Source organism: Podarcis gaigeae (assembly GCF_964106915.1).
Source record: "Podarcis gaigeae genome assembly, chromosome: 5".
NCBI classification, from domain to species: domain Eukaryota; kingdom Metazoa; phylum Chordata; class Lepidosauria; order Squamata; family Lacertidae; genus Podarcis; species Podarcis gaigeae.
Genome location: NC_139681.1, coordinates 52340176 through 52363766, shown reverse-complemented (window position 1 = coordinate 52363766; position 23591 = coordinate 52340176). Strand labels below are relative to the sequence as shown.

At 41.9% G+C, this 23591-nt stretch overlaps 1 protein-coding gene and 1 long non-coding RNA gene across 5 annotated transcripts in view; both read left to right on the top strand.

The window, feature by feature from the left end:
* VTI1A (vesicle transport through interaction with t-SNAREs 1A) overlaps positions 1–15667 on the top strand; it is a 243665-nt gene extending 227998 nt beyond the window's left edge. For all 4 annotated transcript variants that reach the window (XM_083741516.1, XM_083741519.1, XM_083741518.1 and 1 more), the window contains one exon: positions 12494–15667. In XM_083741516.1, coding sequence (XP_083597642.1) covers positions 12494–12587 — 94 coding nt within the window. In that variant the 3' untranslated portion in view covers positions 12588–15667. The remainder of the gene's footprint in view (positions 1–12493) is intronic.
* A 3297-nt stretch (positions 15668–18964) lies between these two features.
* LOC310845824 overlaps positions 18965–23591 on the top strand; it is a 43978-nt gene continuing 39351 nt past the window's right edge. The window contains exon 1 of the long non-coding RNA XR_014564979.1: positions 18965–19004. This is a non-coding gene — a long non-coding RNA (uncharacterized lncRNA). The remainder of the gene's footprint in view (positions 19005–23591) is intronic.

The following is a 23591-nucleotide window of genomic DNA, read 5'->3' as shown; positions in this document are numbered from 1 at the left end:
GTGCCCATCTAAAGCTATCAGATTATCTCTCTACTGAACAGCAATCAGACTGAGGTTCCAGCTGATTATTAGTTACATTTACGATAAACTTCATCTTGCTTGACACTAAAGCAGGGTTTCATAGCAATCCTCAGGCCCTGGACTTTGGTAGAAAAACTCTGGAGTCTAGAAATTGTTTTCCATTTCTGAAGCAGTGTGTCCCTTGGGATGCAGAAAGCTTATTCATATATACATAGCCCAAGCTTAGCTCCCTACTAGTAGGGGAAAAAATTCCCCTGCCCCACCCTTCACTATTGCACTAAGCAGTGCTTTTTCTGGCAGTACTCAACAGTATGCAGTACCAGCACCTTCCTCCCACCCTTAAAATCTTGTGATAAGGTAAATGGAGGGTGAGAAGTGTGAGCAAGCAACCGTGGCTAAAAGGGGAGTTGTGAAAAGCAGAAGGCTGAGGTGGCAACGAAAAGGAGGCCTTTTGGGGGGCTGCAATTGCTGCTGTCAGTCAACAGGTGGCACCTTTTGCTCTTGGCTGTCTCACTGCGCCACGAGCATCTGGGCGAGCATGAGTGCCATTTCCCTTTGGTCTCTGCTTCCATGTCTGCAGGGCGGTGGCGGGGAGAGAGAGAGAGAGAGAGAGAGAGAGAGAGAGAGAGAGAAGGGGAAGGAGGCAGCAGCTTCTGCTGCTAGTGCCACCGTCCTCCATTTTGTGACTGGGGCAAACCATAGAGGCGAGCACAGACTGTGCAGCTGGTGGCTGGGAAGAGATGAAGGAGAAGGGGTTTGGTGGGATTACCTGTTTCCATTTTCTCTCATACCTTAATCAAAAATGACCAAGAGATATTATCAAAAGCTTTCTCCACATCAAAAACATTAATACGGCCTGTTTTTCATTTCTCACTTCCAAAGTTCATGTGATGAGCAGACGGGGCAAGGTAGGGGGAGAGGTTGAAGAAGGCGGAGGGGTGCACAAGATGGGGTTTGAAATGAGGGGGGACAAGAGAGAGAGGGGGAGAGAGGGGGAGAGAGAGAAGGGGGGGAGGTTCATGGTGAGTATCACCACTGTTTTTTTTCTGGGAAAAACACTGCCAGTAAGCAACAGGGACTCCACTGTTGGTCCTGTCTGCTCTTGGAGGTATTTATTCACCTAGTGCATAGTTAAACTCTGGAATACACTACCACAAGTTGTGGTGGGGACCGCTGACATAGCAGATTTTAAGAGAGGACTGGACAAATTCATGGAGGATACAACTATCAATGACTACCAGTTATGATGGCTGCCGCTCCCTCCAGGATCAGAGGCACTATGACTCTACATAGCAATTACTGAAGTGCAACAGCAGGAGAGGGCTAATGCTTCATGTGCCGCTTGTGAGCTTTTCATGAGGATTTGGTTGGCCACTGTGGAGAACTGAATAAAGAGCAGAGCTCTTCTTAATCTCAGAGAGACTCTTCCCGATTATAGCACCTCAGGTTTTTAGTGTGCCCTTGTTACAAGAACCCGGGCAGTTCCCAATGGATTGCCCGGCATATCATGTCATATATTTTTAGCAGTGCTTTAAATGGATGATCAGCTCTCAAAATACAGGAACTTGTTTCTGTGACAGAAGTCTCATAAATGCAACGAAGAGAAGGCTGGTTTACATATTTCATGGTATTTGAAATAAATGATTAGGGACAGGCTGCCATTAATGAGATTATTCCATATGGCATTCAGAGTTAATTTACAGAAGATTAGTTTTTAATCGGGCAAATATCATAAGCAAATAAGTATCAAACTAAGAAATTAAGTGAAAATAAGTTTGGCTTGGAATAATTATGGACTCAGCTATATAGCTGCAAATAAAACGTTTTAACTGTGTTTTAAGTGCAATATACAATGTGACACTAGATGGTGATGGTGAGCCTTATGGAAAATTCAATGTATTTTTAAAATTGCTTTTAAAAAAGCTTTTCCCCCCCATTGAGACACTATAATTCTGTTGAATGGCATTGGCTTTTTTGCAGCTGCATCACTGTTGACTTCTGTTAATCCTCTGGTCTATTGGGACCCCTAGGTCTACTAAGACATCAGAATGAAATACAGAGCTTCATTCTTCATTCAAATTGATAAGTCAAGCTCATAAAAGCCATTTGATGGCTCTTTTTTATAATGAAAGGTGGGCTACAAATATTTTAAATAAATAATACAAATAAATACAAATGGTCCGTATAGAGTACCAGAGACTATAATAGAAACAAGCAGATCATCTAAAATGCAAAGGAACTATGGAGAAGTAGGTGCACTGCTTTCAAATGAACAGGCAATGTACATCATGCTTTTTATGTAAGTCATCCAGAACAGAAGAGTTCTGTGGATCATTTTTTGCTAGTTGGGCTAGGATTAATGCCACTAGTAAATCACACTGGTACTAACTAAGACCTCTTGTAAATAGACGCTGTGGATGAAATCCCATATTGTGTGAGTGAACCCCTGCCTGTACAATGGGACTACATCTTCCTTTTGCCCCCACTGCAGCCCCCAGAAGCTGCTCTGGAAGGTCTCCCAACACATTTTGTGGAGCACATTTTGAGGAGAGAAGGGGACAGGTGAAGTCTTGTTACGTGAGCAGATGCTTATTCCACTTGTGCATGAACAGTGTTGGATAGAATCCTGGATCTGAGCACAAAGGAATCACAGGTTTGCATTTCAGCAGTTGAAACCTGCGCATACATTAATGGATTATTCCATTTTTAGAAGTGATTGTGTGTGTGTGTGTGTGTGTGTGTGTAGTATCTTCAGTATAGCCCCGAACTTCCTTTCCAGTGGGAAAAGATTTAATTGAGCAGAATGAGCAGATATCTTTATTCCTTCCTTGAAGAACCAAGTACCTTTACACTGTATTGGACTAACACTAAGTGTTTCCTGCAAACAGTGAAAGAATAAGCCATCACTTCTTCCTCAAATTCTCGACTCTGATCTCACTGCCCCTCAGAGACATGGGGTCTATAATTCAGAAACTTCCTTATACTACCGCTGAATTCCAGCTCCCCACCCTGTTACCTCTCCCTATGTACAAAGGCTAGTTATTTTATTAAAGCACTGAGTTTATAGTGAAAATTTCTAGTATTTATGTCTCTTTAACAGCAATATGCAGTGAGAGAGAGGACTTTAATAGTAGCGAGTAGCTCCTGTCAGCTAATTCTGCCACGTAAACCATTTGTGAATACATCGATCTTCTTTTATTCATTTCTTTTGTGCCAATCCCATATTTGCTATTCCCATGATTTCTCTGAATCAGTTGGTCAAAAAAATGATTTTTATTTGTTCCGCAGGCCTTCTGCAATATTAGCTTATGAACTGTTTTTTTACAGGGAGGCTCAAAGCACACAGCACAGGTTGGGGGGGGAGCCTATAGCAGTCAAAATTGTTGTCTGAAATGTCTTCAGACGGGAAGGCTGAATTTATTGCACAAAACAAGTCCTAGCAATGTGGAGGTGTGCAGTCCTGCTCATTATCCCTGGAAAAATGGGGGAACCAAAAAGCACAGTAAAAAAATTAAATTTTAATAATGCTAGTGATATTTTCTAAATCCTTCTTGACAGAAAGATTCTCATTATTTTTATCTGTCTCAGAGTAGGCTCCTTTAATGCCATCTTCACAAATGGCCTTAGCCATGATTGTTTTCTTTTCTTCAGAGCATTCAGTGGAGGGGGGTGGAGGATGAATATATACGATACATACTAAAATGCTTTTCTATCACTCAAAAAGTGCCATTGAGTACTAACATTTTGGATAGCACATTTTCAGAAACAGTTGCGGCATATACCTCTGCAAAGGGAGTGGGGTATCCCCCCCCTTTTGCTCATAAAAGGTCCACACACTTAAGACAATTGTAGGCAGCCTCCTATGGAAAAAGACACCCAAACACAGAAGGGAAAATAAGCCTAAAAGTGATGTTCATACATAGTTTGAAATCACAATTAAAGCAGAAGTAGTTTGGTTTTGTATTAGAGTTCTTGGAGTTGTGCTAATAGAGGAAGATTGCCCTTCTGGCTTAGATCAAGCTTCTCTGAAACTGTTCCTTTTGTTTCCTTAAAATTTGTGGAATGTAAATGAAACCATAGTTACTACAGTAGCTAAGCCTCTGTCGTGTTTCTTCTTGTTGGCTGCTTTTGCACATGCTACTGCCAGTGAAATAATTGTTTTATCTAGATGAATGCTTTTCTTTATCAGAAACCCATGTGTGTACACACATCCCAAAACCAGACACTTTCTACAGAGTTGATTAAATAGAGGCAAATAAAGGAAAGCTGCCCATCAACTTCCTTATTTCTAAGGAGAAACTCTTTAGCATATTGATAAGGGGGTCATCTTTCAAGCCCACCTGCGCTGGCACTTCTTGACACTTCACTAGGTAGGTTGACTTGGAAGTTCAGTACAGTGGTGCCCCGCAAGACAAACGCCTTGCAAGACGAAAAACCCGCTAGACGAAAGGGTTTTCCGTTTTGGAGGCGCTTCGCAAAACGAGTTTCCCTATGGGGTTGCTTCGCAAGAAGAAAGCCCATAGGGAAATCTCCGGGGACCTCTTTTAAATGCTAGTGGTGGGGAGCAAAGCCTTTCCCCCCCCCCCTCCGGCCTTCAGAAGAGGTCCAGGAAGGCCGGCGGGGGCCGAAAGGCTTTGCTCCCCACCGCCAGCATTTTAAAAGCAGTCCGGGATAGCAGGGAAGCGCTTCCCGCTATCCCGGATGGCTTTTGAAGGCAGGCGGGGGGAAGCAAAGACTTTTGCCCCCCCCCCGCCCGCCTTCAGAAGAGGTCCTGGACCTCTTCTGAAGGCCGGCGGGGGGCAAAAGTCTTTGCTCCCCCCTGCCTGCCTTCCCGGATGGCTTTTGAAGGCAGGCGGGGGGGAGCAAAGAAGTCTCCGCTGTCCCGGGAAGGCAGGCGGGGGGGAAGCAAAGACTGTCCCCGGACCTGGTCTGAAGGCGGTTTCCATAGGAACGCATTGATTGATTTTCAATGCATTCCTATGGGAAACCGTGCTTCGCAAGACGAAAAACTCGCAAGACGAAAAGACTTATGGAACGAATTAATTTCGTCTTGCGAGGCACCACTGTATGTGATTTAAGTGAGATGCCAAGTGGTTCTGAATATCTGTGCTCACATAGAACACAAGTGTTGTGTTCTAAACACCTCAGAAGTCATCCTCATAGTTACAGCCACCCCAAAAGATTTGCTTTTTCAATTTCTCACACAGGAGCAAGATATGGAACAAGACCCAGGGCTTCAGAAGGTCTGTCAAGCAGTAGCCCATTTACAAAGTTTGTTCTGGTCTCTGAAAAGACAAATGAAAGGAGGGAGAGAACAATTTTTATTGCACTATTATTGTGAAATTAGCTGTATTTAAAATAATTCACTACCTATGAGATATGGGGCTACTAGTCATTTAAGCAATGTTGCATTTAGCTTTACAGTGGTACCTCAGGTTAAGAACTTAATTCCTTCTGGAAGTCTGTTCTTAACCTGAAGCTGTTCTTAACCTGAGGTACCACATTAGCTAATGGGGCCTCCCACTGCTGCCGCCACATGATTTCTGTCCTCATCCTGAAGCAAAGTTCTTAACCCGAGATACTATTTCTGGGTTAGCGGAATCTGTAATCTGAAGCGTCTGTAACCTGAAGCGTCTGTAACCCGAGGTACCACTGTAGTTGTTTTTGTGTGTGTGTGTGTTTTTGTGTGTGTGTGTATTTGTAATTCAAATGAACTCTTAAATACTTTTTATAGGAGACAATGACAGACTAGCATAAATGCTCAATATCAAAAAGAAAATGTGAGTAGTGTAAAAAGTACTATTGGTCCGTGCCATCTGTTTAGCTGGTTGTTTAACCTAGTTGTCATGTGGTGCTTTTGGACAAGATTAAGCACCTGTATTAGATCTCATTTTACCATAGAGAAGCTACTTATATACCCCCTCCCCTCCCCAATGTTCTATCCCAAGGCCAACATTTACATTTATACTTGGATCATGTCATCCTGTTTTCTGTTGTGCTCCACCTAACCTTTACCTGAGGACTATGCTTTGGGGCCAGTATACTTGCATAATATAAAGGCCTAAATAGCCTTTTTCCCCAATGGAGGCAGAGAACACTGCCCCTTTAACTATTATTACATCTGAATTAGCTGCCATTGTGGCAGAATTAGGGCTGCACTTTGTCTTTTCCACAGCCTCACAGGTGTAGGTCCCAACTTACATGATCTTTCCAACAGAATTAGTGTGTTCAGAATGGGCATTTAAGTATACCACGATGGAGAGCAGAATCCCAATTTTTGATGCTTGGATTGTGTGGCTCGCAAATTCAATTCTTGCAGTTGCCCTGGATATTCAAGAGTCTGATATTCCTGTGCTTATTGTGTCCGGCCATTTTTCTGCTTCATTTGCATGTATCATTTGTTTTATTTTGTATGGATGCATGCATACATATAAAACTTCTAGGCTTTGACTATCTGCAAAGATAATATTTAGTGTTGCTTAAAGGTAAAGGGAGCCCTGACCATTAGGTCCAGTCATGGACGACTCTGGGGTTGCGGCACTCATCTTGCTTTATTGGCTGAGGGAGCCGGCGTACAGCTTCCGGTTCATGCGACCAGCATGACTAAGCCACTTCTGGCGAACTAGAGCAGCTCACAGAAACGCCATTTACCTTCCTGCTGGAGTGGTACCTATGTATCAACTTGCACTTTGACGTGCTTTTGAACTGCTAGGTTGGCAGGAGCTGGAACCAAGCAACGGGAGCTCACCCCGTTGCAGGAATTTGAACTACCAACCTTCTGATTGGCAAACCCTAGGCTCTGTGGTTTAACCCACAGCACCTCCAACTTACGGGGTGCATTTCTTTCGTCTGAAACTTCGACTAGTTTAATGCTGAATGCATAAGTTTACAGAAAGCCATTTTGTATTGTGTACCATTAAACTTGAAATATTTTTCATTAATCTGTCTGTGTTCTTGAGAGGACTGCTTTCCCCCTGCACATTTCTTTGAAAATAAAGGCCTGTGTTGTAATAAAAGCATGTTAACTGATTCATGGTAGCCACTTATTTTTCTTGTATTTGTACTGGTGTCAGAGCAGAATGCTTCTTAGAAATTTATTCATTATTGTAGGCAAAAACTTACAAAACAAGTTTGTTGAGGATTGCTCATCACTTAATTTATATGATATTACTTCAATTCCTAATTTTATTAGCAATTGTCATTGCAGCCATTAGTGCTTAATGCCAAGGAATCATTATCCAGCGCTGGTCAGGTGCTAAAGCTTGTACAAGTCATTAAGATGGACTCTAAACGTTGTGCACCTCCCTCACTAATGAATGCAGCTTGGGAGGGGGGTGTTTCCTAAATAATTTTAACGCAGTTGGCAATCTTAGTGCAAGAGTAGCTAGCATGCTATAAAGTAAGTAGTTGTCTCTTCTGAAACACCTTCCCATATAACTATGCTGCAAATCTCATCAGAGCCATTGTACGTGCAGATTTCGAGAGAGGTAGCTCTAACGCAGCAAGGTCATGCAAACAATGGTTTTGGGAATGGGTCTGAAATGTGGGCTTGATTTCTGCTGGCCTGGAGATCATTGCAGAGATGATCTGCTTGACCTCTAAGATGGAAAACTGTCCTGTCATTCTTTGTCTCACTGAATAAAATTGGCATTGACTTCGGAGTGGAGCTACTAGGAGGTTTATTAAGGAAAAGTTAGGCAGTATGGCAATACACAGGAAAAGCAAATCTTGACCGGAAGACCTGATGCTTTATATCGGGGCTGACTTTGGTAATCTTTCATAATATGGCGCTCTGTGTGAGGCCAAAATTTGGCACACCCAAATGGATGCACTCAACTTTGTGCCCCCTTGGATCGGCCCCCTGTGCAGGGGAACTCCCTGCACCACCCAGAATCCAGTATGCCAATACAGTAAATTGCATTTCCTTCATGTCTATTTAATACAGTGCACCGATAGCAATCCCCACCTAATTTCAGGTCAAAACATTTCTAGCCTAGTATGCCTTTCTTCATATGGTGGTTTTAGTATTTTAAGAGCAAACAGAATGTAAACCTACAAGGCTACTGAACAGAAGTATGAGTTATTGCTCGTTCGCAACATAAATAGAACGCAACCCGCAGCAGTGCGTCTGCACATGCGCAGGTTGCGATTTGCCGCTTCTGCGCATGTGCGTAATGTCATTTTGCGCGTCTGCACATGCACAAGCAGCGAAACCCTTTCCTGTACTTCCGGGCTGAGTATCCCTTTCCAGTACCTCCGGGTCGCTGCAGGACGCAACCTGAAAAAATGTATCATGAAGCAAACGTAACATGAGGTATGACTGTACTGTCTCAGCTTTTCCAATCCATTAAATAGTGGGAAATCCTTTGTGCATAAGTCCTGTGTAAATACTAAATTTGAATATGATTCTATGCAGACATTTCTTTTTTCAGGAGCACTGGCTCAGCCATAACTATTCATGTTGTGTGGTGCAATCATGTGTAATACTGTGGAACTTATAAACCTTATGGAACTGCATGCGATTCTGGCTGTGGATCTGTGATTGATTCAGATTCACAGAATCCTTTAAATCAAGATGTCCATGTGAGAATCCCTCTTTAGTTGAAGGGTAAAAACCCAGCAGTTATTTACAATAGACTATCACAACGAAGGGCTGCTTCAGAAGCTCACCCCCCCCCCCCCGTGCAAGGTGTTCCATCCATCTCTCCTGACACATTTGCACATAGAACTTAATGTATTATCTCCAGCCCTCCATGGACAGAGTTGTTACCACAGTCACTGAAAAATGAAAAGGGAAGATTCTAAATGCCTCATCCAGCCCCATCTTATTCTTACAACAACATATAGATTTGTGGGCAAAAACTTCTGTAAATTCGGTCCACAGACTGCCTCGAATAAACAGTTAATTCGTCTTAATATCAGCAACGCTGTGATTCATAATGCAAACTGGAAGCATCCTTGATGTTTTAGTCACACATTCCTTTTAATTTGGCCATGCATTCTTTTAAAGCTACAGTGTGCTAACTTAATAAAATGCAGCATGCAAATGCACAAGTTTTTGCCTTCAGGCACTTTAGCCATGGATGTTTCAGTGGGTGTCTCCTTTCAAGTATATATTATTTCTTAAATTATTTACCCTGTAAACATGCTTTGCATTTTCAAAGGAGGCGCTGCGTTGCCTCTCTGGAAGATTGAACTGAATTTTTTAGGTAAAAAGAATCCAAAGTTACAAATATCATTTGTGTTTTTGTTGGTGAGGTAGCCATGTGGCTTTTTGCAGAAGATGCTGAACCCCACTTTCCTCCTTTCCCTCCCACCGCTTGAAATTCCTTGCTGCTTTGCCTGGAGCAATACCCACTGGCAGTGTCTGGCTGTGACAGTACTAGAGGCCTCTTTACAGATGGGTCCTGCCAATGCCAACCATTGTTCTGCCACTGTGAGCTGGTTTGATTACAGAATATTGCTGAAATCCCACCCAGCCCCCAGCCCTCTTTCTTCATTCTTTCTTTTAGCTCCCTGGATTGTTGACTTGAGATCTGAAATGTATTGACACCAGACTCCAAGTTCTTTATGTACCATTCCATCCTATCACCCTTCAAAGTGGAGCTCTGCTGCTTCAGAAACTCATTCTGAAGTTTTCCCTGCTCTGCTCCCCTGCCTGAAACGCTACAGACTCAACATAACTTTTGCCGAGATTTAAAGAACATGTTTATTTTAGGGTTTAATATGAAACAGGGTAATAATTCTGCAGAGGAGCATGTTGATAACATCCTTCCTATTTCATGATTAATTTGTTCTGTTCAATATTGTATTCTTTTGCTGCAGTGGGCAAGCTAATTCAGATTCCTAGAAGTTGAACTTTGATATGCATATCCTACATTCGTACTTTAATGGAACATTTAATTAGCAGATACAGGTGGGGGTCTGTACTGCTTCCTCTTTTCCTGATGAGGATTTAAGAGACGAGTTTGCAGATTAAGTAATCTTCCAATCAAGTGTGCAGCTAGAGAATTAGAAATGAAACATTTGGAGGACTCATTTTATTTATTCTTTTTTCCTCACTGTAATTTGGGTGTGATGAGACACTAACTAGGTCAGATATGAGGCGATGGCTTAACGATTCAGTGTGTTAGATGTATGCATTTGCCTAACTATGTGTTCGACTGAGCAAGTTCCATCCACTGTTAATCCTTTGTAAATTAGCATCATGGATGCCTTGGGGCCTTCATCCCACAAATAAAATGGTTGTCAGCACAGTCATATTAGAGGAATATTACTGTATGTTACTTAAGGCTGAATTTTTAAAGAGTTTTCATGCTTTTTAATCTGTTTCTCTGCTGAATTTCAATTTTCCTGAGTTTCTTTTCAGGATCAATGAGGGTGACTGAGTAAATATGCACTCTGCTTTTCATGCATTCATTTGGGCAAGCAGTTTGCTATCAGGTGTTGTTTTGCTAGAAAATGCCCCAAAAGAAGAGGGAAAGAAAGAAAGAAAGAGAGAGTGGTTGAAAGTTCAGGTGTTAATCTGCACTGCAAACTAATAAGAAGCAGAAGCCTCTTTAATTAGCTTTAGTTTGTTAGACCATTAAACATTTTTCCTCTCCAAGAGAGACAGAGTAGTCCGCTCCCTTTGGCAGAGTAAATATTGCCTGTTAAGTTTGAATTAGCTGTCATCGTGGGAGAATTAATGCTGCGCTTTATCCTTTCTAGTGAGGAAGGGAAAAATAAACGAGACAGATCTTAGTTCAGCTTTAAGTGATAAATGAGGACAAAGCAGGCCATTCATCTCCTGCTAGCAAAGTGGACACAAGCACTAAAGCAGTTTTGCGGAAGACGTGTCAGCAAATGTGATCATTTTGTAACCTGTCAGGAGGATAGAGAGCTAGTCCTTTTAAAGTGTCACAGGGGAGTGTGTTTGTCTGATGTGACAGTTTTCATCCATCCATTTACTTTTCTTTTTTTTAAAGGTGAATGTTGTAGCAGTGGCTGGCATTGTGAAAAAGGAGGGAGGGATCTGAAGTTGGTTCAAAACTGCATCCTTCCGCACTTACACTTGCCTATGCAACCAAACACAACTAGTATGATATTATTTATTTAACCATGAAATTTTCATATGTACAAAGATGCCTGTTTGTAATGTATGGCAAACAAACATCCCACCTTACTATGAGCTCAGCCTATTGTTTTTCCTTCCACCATCCATTGTTTCTTTGTTTGAATAGTGTTTATAGTTTTATTTTCCATCTTTTTACAAACAAGAAATTTCAGTTGGTTTTTTGGGGTGGCGTTGTCGTTGTTTTTTGGTGGAGAGGGGGCTGCTGTCAATCTGTTTTTAACAATGCTATACTGCAAATATGTTCCTGCCATGTAAAGGTCAATATTCCGCAAGAGCCCGGATAAATGTTTCCCTGGAATGAAGCTCAGGCCTTTTCTTAAAAAAAACAAACTCATTTTTAATAGTTCTGTACTATTATAATTAGGTGTCATTCAGACTCTGACGACTGATAGTTTGTATGCTGATGAAACAAGAGGTTCATTTCCACAAGTGGTGTGTTACCATTACTCATTTCTATCTGTTCAGTACACAGGAATGTAGCATTTGCCTGATTACCATAAGTGAATCTATGCAAGTGAGGCAAAGAAAGGTTTTAGAACATAAGAGTCATAGTTTGACATGTCCTTCTATGTAGCATCCTTTTTCTTCATCACTATCTTTTATACTTCTCCCTTGGTATTTGGTTCAAGTGAGTACCTTGCCAACAGGTTCTCTACCCTTGAAATCTTTCACTTTAATGCACAAATTGGCAACTGCTTTCTCTCTGGAATTAAGAAACCAAAATAAAATTATTTGAAAACCTCCATAATGGCTTGCTTGGGTTGCTGTGGGTTGTATCCACTTAAATATGCAATGAAAATGAAATCCATTCATTCCAGGGAGTCTACTCTGAGTATGACTTAGTTGGATAAAACTTTCCAGTATGAATCGCCATCAGGCTTGTTTTAAATGTTCTGTTTAGCAGGTTTTAGACATTTAGTTAAATTATAAAATAAAAACAAACATTCAGATATTAATTTAATGTACACATAAATGTTAGAAGGCCCAGCCCCTTAACAAATGCTTTCAACTACAGGAAGTTAGGGACAAACTAAACATTACATCATTACATGTGTTCAGCCATTGCATAGCTTGAAAAAGAAAGCAGATATGGACATCTCAGATTTGGACTGTGAGAGGGTTAAAGCTTCCCCCATACTTACCTTTAAAAAAAACAGCCACACAATGCTAAAGTCACATCTAGTTTGGCTCTCAGTGACACAAATAGCAATCAAGATCAGTACAGACAATAGTTTTAGAATCTAGATAGCTGTACTCCATGGGTTACTCACATGGAAAAGAAAAGTTAGGTGCTTTACATTGCGCTTTTATTGTCTTATTCTCTTTCACCATTTTCTTTTCTTTTTATTCCCTTAGGATCATTCAAAACCGGATTTTGTTAGTTATCTTGGGGATCATCGTCATCTTTGCAGTCCTGATGATTATTTTTTTTTCTGTCAGGGGACAATGATATCTTTGTTCTTCACTGACCAGCAACAAACTGCTTCAGAGTAATTAAGACAAAGTGGTCACATGAATCATTCTCTTGCACTGAAAGGTTCTCCCTCTCAAAGCCTGCGGTTCAACTCTGGTGCAAGTAGCATAAGCATATTTTGTCTTACTGGCTGCATGTGCATTTGATATTTTTCTTTGTTTTATGTCATAGTATGACTGTTCCGGTTTTCCTATATTAGCATATGCAATGAACATATTGTTAGTATACAAGACCTCATGTGTAAGCAACTTATTAAATTCCATGCCAGATTTTTAATGCTGATACTTGCAAGCATTTAAACACTCGACTTGGCTTGAGTTGGTATTAGATCTCTGGCAAGAAATTCCCTCTTAGGATCTTGGAATAGGAGCAAACAGAATTTTAAAAAAACATAGTGTGACATACTCAGGCTTGAATAACAATCACAAATGTAACCCAGGAAAGCCAGAGGAGTCATTGCTTCTAATAAACATATTGTCTTTTTGACAGGATGGCTTCATGTCCACTGTGAACCTAGTATTCAAATGTGATAGTTTTTCTTATTTTTTTTAAACTTTATTTACAGATCATGTATATATATTCATATCTACCAAGTCCTGGATTGTCAGATGAATTTATTTTGCAGTGTTGCCCTATGACTGTGTTGTTGTCATGCTGATAATGTTGCTTTCCAATATTGTGATTTTAATGAATGCAGATTCCAAAGCAAGAAAAGACTGGCTAGCAGTTATATAGAGATCCTTTCTGAGTCACTTCTCAGTTTTCTGGATTTAGATTCAATACAATAATGAGATTTAAAATCTGAAGTATCATGCAAGAATAAATATGGTGAGATTGTGTGCAAGTAATATTTTGAATGAATTCTATGTGCAAGAAATATCTAGAATGAATTGCATACATACTTCCATTTCATTTAAACAAATATGGACATAGCTGAAATGCTGAAACAGGAATATATCTACTCACATAGGGGTGGCAAGAAAACAGCCAGTTGACCTTTTTCTGTATGTCCAAGAGAAGGAGGATGCACTTCAGTTTGATGTTGTTTCAGCAGCTATTGCTTGTGCTCTCCCTTCTCTGGCCCAGCTTACCACACATTAATAATAATAATAGTAATAATAATATATTTAGACACCACAAATCAAGTTCTTGTCATCCCTCCTACCCTCTTCCTTAGACCCTTTGTGCAGCAAATAGAGGTTGATGGCATAGTAAACAGGTTGTAGAAAGTTATACCCAATTTTGGTCCCCTGGGATGTGTATTAAGACGATTACGGTACTTGAAAACACGTATTTCTTTCAATTCCCACATTCCTGTGTGAAAGGTTTTTATGGTTATCCCTTCAAAATGTAATATATGATGCACTCTTCCATGATGAGTAGACACGTGTCCATACTGGACACAATTGGAATTGTCTCCACCTATTTGGCAAAATAATATGGGCCCCAAATTGGATCCAGTGTATGTTTGACCCTTATTGTGGGACCCCAACACAAACACTTTCCCACCACTGTCCCTTTCTACCTGCACATGTAGACTGTGGCAGGACTTAAAGTGGGCTCTGCAGTCAGTGGCAGACCTTGGGCTCTCAAATTTCATGGGTGCCCTGTGTGACGCTAAATTTTGGTGCCGCCCTGCCTCTCAGGTTCCATTCTTCAGCATTGTTGTGGCACCTCCTGCATAGTGGCGCCCAGTGCTGCTGCACCCGTCCTGTCACCCTGAAACCGTCTCTGCTGCAATAAAGCATTCCTTAGGCCCTAACTGCTGTACTGCTACATCCAGAGTCAACAGGAATTATGGTTCCCAACGTCCAGTGCTATTTTTCTAGAAGAAGAGGCGCTGGAGCTCACCATGAATTTCTCCCTTGTCTTAGAATGGCAATGGTGTCCACCTGAGAGGTGCTGGAGCTGAGCTCTGGCTGGGATGGTGGAGCCCTGCCAATGTCCCTCAAATTTGAGAAACTTGTAAATTACATTTCCCATAGTTCCTATAATCCCTTAAAAACTACCCATGTGCTTGCAGAATCTCCTAGGACCATACTGCAGCACACTGTGAGCTATCTCTGCACCATTGCATCTAGATAAAAAAAGGAAAGGGTGGGGAGATGAGGAAGGCTGGACTTCGGTTGTGGAGCTAATCCTGGACTTGGAGGTGTCTGGGTCCATTCTTAAATGCATCTGGAGGTAGCCCAGAAAATCTGATGTCCATGCCATTCCATTTTCTGGTATTACCTTTCACTAGACAGATAACTCAATGCTTGCCACTTAGAAACCACAGCATAGCCACTTTTAGCTGTAAAAACATTGTGTCTAACATGCTCTTTCTATTACCTGTGTATGCAAAAGGAGGAGGATGCAGTTGCTTAATAATAACAATTATTACAATTTTATCATCCATTTGCCCGGAGATGAGAGCAAAAGATTTTCATAAGACCTTTTGAAGTGCATTAATTGGAGTCACTTGCACAGATTATGAAACCAGAAATTCTGAACCCTTAGGGAACAGACTAAACCATAAAATAGTTGAGGGACACAGGCAATCTCTTGAAGGTTGTAAGAATTTTGTAGCTTTATCCTGCCTGGTATTCTAAGGAACACTGAATCTTTATTGACTTCCATGGTATCCCTGTTCAAACACCCAGGGATGGAATTTGGCCCTAAACCTGTTTACTGTCCAGACACAAAGAACTGCATGCAATCTAAGCTGATGTAGCCGACTCAAATCAGACCTGTATAGCGTAGTAAAGAAAGTCATGATGAGGAGATTCACAAGAGAAATGCTGTTTATTGAAAAAGGTTAGGGCATGCATGTCTTCAGATAAATCATTTAAGTTGTGTAAACAGAACTATAGCCTTTACCATCTTAATAATACGGAGAGACTGAGTTCATGGGAGCTGGGCAAATGGGGATGAGGGAGAAGCCTGCCAGTGTTAAAAGTATGTATCAAAGCAGGTCAGAAGATGTGCATTTTCATAAATACTTTGTTTCTTCTAACAACTACTGTAAATATAAACCTCAAAGGAAAAATTAATTAAATTCTGTTAGTTTACTGGTTCTTTGTTGTTGTTTTTCATTTATTTGCCGTTAATGCCAGTGGTAAAAATCTGCATAATGCCGACTTGCCTCCTGTTCCAGCCTCCCTAGCCACCATAATACTGAGATTCTCTTCCCCAATATTCCAAAAATCCAACTATGAAATACAATGTCTCACCTCAGCAAGCCCCGCTGAAAGATGCCAAATGAATCACTGTATGCCTTAATTCTAAAATTCACAATGATTTCCATATCACATTCTTTCCTACACTGCAGTTTCTTCTTTCTGGCTACATAAAAGGGGTCTGTCACAATGACATCCACATACTTTGATGATCTGATGATCCAGCGTGTAGCTTCATAGGGCTGCTGTATTTTGCATATGCTTTAGAATACTTAGTCGATGCTCTGTCCTTTTCCTGAAGTTCTTACAAACAGCAACCCCAGGAACAGTTCTGAAGAATATGTAGGGTTTCTACCAGACTTGTAACATGACCAAGTATGTATGCAGGCAGTGGTTCACACAATCTGGTTTATAGATGATGGACTGGTGTAGACATGGGTATCTATTTTCCCACCGTAGCGTCCATTTAGAAATTCTCACTGCCATCAGGGTGTCTTCATATGCATGACCTATCTCTAGCTGCCAGAGGTGAGCCTAGTGGCCACATATATAGTCATGAAGGGACCTGCTCCTAGGTTGCCTTCTATGGACTTACTAGTAGATAGCAGATAGTTTGTCTAGACACTGAATTCAGCCGCTTTGACATGTAATAACCATAGGGACCATATTGTGGCAGGAAAAGAACTCCAATGTTCAGAATAAGCCTCAGTTTAGTTGACTTGTGGTCCTGAGGTGACCACGTGGTGGCTATGGTAGTTTTCCATTTGTTGACATGGAATGCTGCTCGTTCCCCCACCCACCCCAAAGGAGTTCTTAGTCTTAGCGTGAGGCTTACACCAGCCAAATCAACAGTGCAGTACCTGAACAATTAGATGCCTACAGGTAGGCGAATTACCCCTGCCATCCCCATCACAACACAGGTTCTGACTCCCACTGAACTCATTTGTCACATCTGTAGCAAGTCGGTGAATGAATCAAATGCATCCAAATGTAACCATCAAAAAACAAAATGTTCTAACACTGCGAAGCCTTTATTGAATGACGACGAATTAAAGGCACGCACATTAACATGCTCTTCTACAGTGTGTAAAATTCATATTTGCTAAACAGTTCCACTATGCAGAAGCACCAGACTAATTCTGCACTGATGCAGAATCAAACACAGTTTAATTAAAGACGCTTAAGTTTTAAAGAGTTTTTAAATGCTCTACGTTTTGGGGAAAAATATCAGAAAAATGTAGCCTGACTGACGTCAGTTCCCATCTCTGGGATAGAAGGCCATTTGGTATTCTGTTTAAGGCAGGCTGGATTGTCTTATTTTGCAGCCAGCTTGGTGGGGGGTTTTCTTTGCTGCTGCTTCAGAGCACAGAGCTTCAAAGGCTGAAATTAATGGTGAACAAAATTGTGCGGCTCTGACCATCCCATGCGGGGCAAACCCATTGAGGGTTATCATTAAGTAAAGAAATAAAGGGAAAAAAACCCTGCCAGTTCCTAAAAAAAAAAACCTCATCAGATAATGACCTCAATGATTGGGTTTTCATTACCAAACAGCATCCCGAGATTGTCTGCCCCACAAAAAAAAAGCAACTGTGTGTGTCTCCCCTCTCTTTCTCTTCCCCCCCTTTTGCACATCTTTTCTTTAAACCTGTCAGATCATTTCAGTATTTCAAATCCGAGGAAAACAGCCTGCCTGCTGCTGTATTTGAAGTTGTAATGGTGTCAAAAAGTCACGACTGACTGACAGCCGTCAGTCCCAGAGGAGCTCATTAAATCATAAAAACTTGACAAGGAAATAATTGAGCATCACTGGCAGCTTGGCGCCTGTTTAGACGTTTTTATTTTCTTTCATTATTAGTCCCCACCATTACGTTCATTAACAAATTGCATTAAACAAATGTTAAGGGCTAATGATTTGTTTATCGCGGTTTTTATTATTATTATTATTTAAACATTAGCTGCGTCATGTGGTACCTCAGCAGCTTCACGCTATCATCTGACTGAATATTTTTCCACTCAGAGCTCTGGGTACTGTTGGAATATGAAATAGATTATTCATTACCCTCCTCTTTGCCACTGATTTGGTTTCATGTAGCGTCTTCCACAGAGAAAGATGAAAACTTGTCAAAAATAGGTTATATCTTATTCTAAGGGCAACAATAGCAGCAGGTACAGGCACACTTTAATATTTAATTAAGGTTGATGTTAACCCCTTTAAATGACTTTAGCTGTGAGTTATATTCAAGTGCAGAAGAGAAAAATAATTGTACTTAATTTGCAACCTGTACAGTAGGCATTCATCCTAGACTTAAGCAAAAAAAATTAAAGAATATTTTTTTATAATAAAAAATTTGAAGTATAAATATTTATACCTTTTTGTCCATACCCTTGAATTACCCACTTTGGACCACGTCCAAAATATAAACTACTTTGTCTCCCCCCCCCCTTTCTTTTAAACCCTCCCAGTAAAAATCTGGAGAGCACTCTGGTGATGGAAAGAGTTACATGTGAATCCCTGAGAACTTTGTGGCTGCGGTAATAAAATCCTGTTATTCACGACAGCCTGTTAACTGCTCGGCATGTGTTTTTGAACAAGGAGAGTTTTGTTTCAAGCAGCTGCAAATAAGTGCCTCTTTTTTGGGGGGGGGCTGCAGGGAAACATTTATTTTTAATTGTGTATCTTCTTGCATTGCCTGCTGATGGTAGAACTCTAATCCGACTTTGATACCACAATCTAAGCTGGATGACTTGACAGGTCTGGCTAAAATTCTGCTCACATTCTTTGAGAAGGAAGGACATTGTACAGATTGCTCTCCGTGGCCTAAGTCTCCCAAACTTCAGTAGAACGTGCCAGTGGTCCAATCCCAGTTCTTTCAGCAGATATACCAGTGAGTGACATGGGAATCACTCATAATTACCAGCCTTCATCCTTCTGGAATCAGCAAATATGTCATGTGTACCTCATGACCCTGTATGGAGACATACTGCTGGTTTTTTTCCGTGTACCCTCCAGCTATTCAACCACACCAGTTCCACAGCTCTTCATGGGCGGCAGCTGAGATGCTCTAGAACTCTGGATATCATCCCTGTTTGAGACAGCTTTTTCAAGGCTTTGGTAGAAAGCATTTGGGAAAAGAGGACGCTGTGGTGAAGGGAACGCAGTGGTGAGGGGAGAGCAAGTCCCACTCAGCAGTTTAGCAAGGGGCAAAAATCTGCTGTCCTACTCAGCTGTTTAATGGTAAAAACAGTCTTTCCATGCATAATAATTTGGCTATTCTCTTTGGAAATGCATTTCAGTCAAAGTATATTTGGAATTAGGGGCCACAATCAAACAAGCTTCAGGCTTTCTTGCCCAGTGGAATTTTAAAAGTGTTTGTCCATGCAGCTTTGGAGGTTGTGCTTCCTGAAAGGCTAGTCCAAAACATCCTGGACACGTGCAGCCAATTGAACGGCTTTTTAGATGCATCCATGAGGCTATGCATCGTGCATACCCTTTTCTTTCTATGAAGGCTTCTCTTTCATCACTCCCCTTGCCCAGCCCTCAAATGGTGTTTAAATGCTTACAAGCTTTAACTGATTACATGCTTTCAGAGTAGTTTCTGTGTTTGCCAGGATTCTTCTAGCATAGGACAGTGGGGCACGTGGTTCTTTTCCCTTAAGGTGCATCTTACACCAGAACTCCCCCCTCCACCCATGGCTTTTAAAAAGTCATAGGAATTAAAAAAGGAAAGGTGCCCAATAGAGACAAGAGAACAAATTTGGTTGAATTTATTTGGTTAGCTATGTACTACTTTTCATCAGAAAAAAATTCAAAGCTGTTTACAGAATAAAACCAGTGGAGTTACATACGATATATAAAGCATTAAGAATTAAATAACATACATAAAAGATAAAGAAATCAAAATCCCTAAGAGTTCCACACACTCAATACCCACAAAAATGCCTACCCACCAACACACATGTCCCTCTATCAACCTACATCCACACACATTCCGCTACCCTTATACACATGCACACTCACAAGAATTACCAGTCTCCAAAATTCTCTTGGTCCATATACTACAACACTGGCAATCTGAGGCTGAGACCAAATCTAATCTAGGCTCCATCAACCCCAATAAAAACCTCATCGATGGCCATCTATGGCCAAGGTATTAACCTCTCACCCTAGTAATCTGCCACCAGATCCTATGCTGTACCAGAGAAGTGGTCAGCCTTCCAATCCCAAACTGTCCCACATCTGCCCCCCACCTCCACCTGGGACAGCGGCACACATCCCTCTGTTCAGCCATAAGGAGCATAAGGAGAGGTGGTTCACTCTTGTAGTGACCCAAAGTCATGGTGGCTTTTCACAGCTCTGTGGGCCAAAATGTATAATTGCCACTTCGGGATTTATTTATTTTTTTAAACTCTGGGCGCCAGCCTTCAGTAAGTCTGTTGTGGCAATTAAGTGACACAAAGCACTCAAGGCTGCATTATGCCTGAGTGAATTTCAAAAATGCCTTTGCCAAGTTCTGAGATGGCATTGCAGTTAGCATCAGGGGAGCATGGGGTACCGGAACAAAAAAGGGTCTTTCTCTGACCTCCTTGTGAGACCCCGATGAAGATCTCAAATAATGAATTCAATGTCCAAGCAGGCTCATGTGCCAAGCAGCTATCGTTTAGTAACTTAGGCCCCAAAGAAATTTATGGAACAGAGAACTGACAAACTCTGTTGTATAGGTTCATTTCCAAGAAGTCTCCAGAGGCAATGGCACATGCAACACATTGCAGTAGTTTTACCTACAGTGTTAGTGGGGAACCTCAGGCCTGGGGCCCAAATGCTTCTGGTTTCTTGGTCTGGACATTGGTACTCTCCCCACACCTTATGAGCCTCACTCCACACCATCCTCAAGTGCTTTTGCCTTCCAGAAATGTATTCTTGAACCGCAAAACTACCTCTCACTTGCCTGTAGGAAGAGGTGTGCATGTAGAACTACCTCTGACTTCCGCCGGCTGTATAAAGGTGAAGAGCTGCAAATGTTGCTCCACCCACTTTCCCCTTGGTCCTGCCCATCATGCAGCCCCTAGAAAGTTACCAATGAGGCCATACCCCTGACCTAGAGGTTGACAGCGCATTGATAACAGTGGCCAGGCCATATCTGTCCTCTGCACTGGTGAACTTTCAGGCTGGAAACAGACTTTGCTGGAGGTACATGGGTGTCATGGAAAATAACTTTTTTCTCCTCTTTCCTTAGTAACAAGTAATAAATAAATGAAAGGGCATCTGTATGCTCAGCATTTCACATCCTTCATTTAATGGGATGCCTGCTGTGTGGATTGGGGCAGGATACAAATACGTTGTATCACACATTTTGTTTCACTACACATTGAGGCAGGAGGAGAGATGGGCCCCTGCAATAAATAAAATAGGAGAAAGGGGCTTTCCAAATAAACAAACATACCTGGCATTGGAAGACAGGACTACACTCTGGTTGATCTCATGACTGGATCGTAGCAGAGCTAGGTGTCATGAACTGGCAGGACAATGGGGAAGAGGAAGAGGATCCCAGTGAGGGGTGTAGCCACAACTGGTACACACCAAGGGAAGCTGGTGATGGAGAAGGGGAGGTTGGGAGCATAGAAAGTACTCGTTAGGTGACAGAGGACAGCGAGAGGATGGGGGTCAGTGCACAGGAGCAGAGGAGCAGGACCCAGAGCCAGAGGGGCCTCCATCTACTTGAACAGGCTTCCTCAACCTCAGCCCTCCACTCGTTTTGACACTACAGTTCCCATCATCCCTGTTCACTGGTCCTTCCCATGGGAGTTGCAGGCCAGAAACATCTGGAGGGCTGAGGTTGAGGAAGCCTGTACTTGAACATGGCAAGCTCTGATGCATGGGGAACAGTGGGAGGAGCGCTTTAGGAGGCAGGCAAGGGCCCACAACCTAGATGACCAGCTGTGCCTCATTAGCTCTGGGAAGAAACTGTGTGATTCCTCAGCTGCAGTAGGCTCACAGCTGGTGAGGGTTATGCCTCATCAAGCCCAGAAGCTGCAATCAACATGCAAGGCCTCAACTTGACTGCTTCAGGAGCTCTATGGGACTGTTCCCTTTTGGGACCGTATACACCAGTGGAGACTTGCTGCCAGGTATGCTGGGGTTCAGAACACTAGGCAGATCTTCTGAGAAAGTTGTGTTCCAAGTCTTATGCCTTCATAGTTTCTCAATGGCAAGGACTGCTGCCCACGTGCTGCCCATTGTCTGGTATCAACACCATGTCTTTCCACTCACTAAAGCCCTAAACAGCCTTAGCTAGTATACCTGAAGGAGCATCTCAACCCCCATCATTCTGCCCAGACACTGAGGTCTAGCGCCAAGGGCCTTCTGGTGGTTCCCTCACTGCGAGAAGGGAGGTTACAGGGAACCAGGCAGAGGGCCTTCTTGGTAGTGGTGCCTGCCCTGTGGAACACCCTCCCATCAGATGTCAAGGAAATAAACAACTATCTGACTTTTAGAATTCATCTGAAGGCAGCCCTGCTTAGGGAAGTTTTTAATGTTTGATGTGTTTTCAATATTCTATTGGAAGCCGCCCAGTGTGCCTGGGGAAACCCAGCCAGATGGGCAGGGTATAAATAATAAATTTTATTATTATTATTATTATTATTATTATTATTATTATTATTATTATTATTGCTGCTGCTGAAACCCTCAGTTCTGTCTGTGTCTCCCTTGACCCCCTGCAATCTTTAATTAATTGCACTGATACTGCAAACAACTTCACAGTTCCCATATTGCAGTTCCCTAAAACACCCTCGCCAACAGGCCACTACACTAGATTACATTGGGCTCAAAAGTTGTCATGCACTACTTAACTGCATGTTTTGCCTCATATCTCGGGTTCTACAAATGCTAAAAATGGGCTTTCTGAAAATGAACACACTGGGAATCTGGGGGTCATCCCAGGGTGGCAACTGTCACCATTGGTCTTCCTGCAGACACACCCATGGAAGTTGGTAGCGGCCATGCCAAAAGGGTGAGCACCAGAATATGGAGAAAGACAGCGTTCCTGCACACACCCCCAGCCAATTTCTCTCATGCACTCGTTTGTATTTCTTGCTAATGTGGATCATGACCTTGTCAGTTCTGCTCTCTTATGAATGGAAGCCTCACACAGTCAAGCAGGATGTGGTCACTGCGCAACTATTGTTCTTGATCAGCAGTGGGGATGTTTTGCACTGTGGGAGGGCCTTTTCGATGGTAGCCCCGAGCCTTTCAAATACCCCTCCAAGGTGCCTATTGTACTGACTTTATACTGCTTTCGTCAGCTGTATCTATTCCTCCAGATTTTTGGAAGGGTCAGGTGAGATGATGACTTAGTTGTATCTGCTGCTTTGATATCCCACTGTCCTTTTTGTTAACATTGTGGTTACAAAGTTATATATCATTTTTATTTAACCCAACCTGGGAATTTTGGATGAAGGGATTGTAATAAGCCCTATAAATAAATGAACAAATAAATAAATATAACACTCATTAATATCCCTGTTAGCTGTCTCTTCTAAGCGATATCTGTATTCATGTGTTGCCAAGTTGAATTCACATATGCACTCTGTACCTGCAAACATACACAAACTTCTCATAGCTCTAGAAATAATAAAACTGTGCTGTATGCTGACTGATTAAATTGACTGATGCTTTTGTTAAGTAATTTCTGTACACATGTATGACTCATTAACTTACAGGTACAAGCACATTAAATGTGTCCAGGCCCTACAGAGCTAAACAAAGTATATCTCTTACCGCGAATGTTGAGAGAAAACCACTACAGCAGCTGAAGCTGTTGTA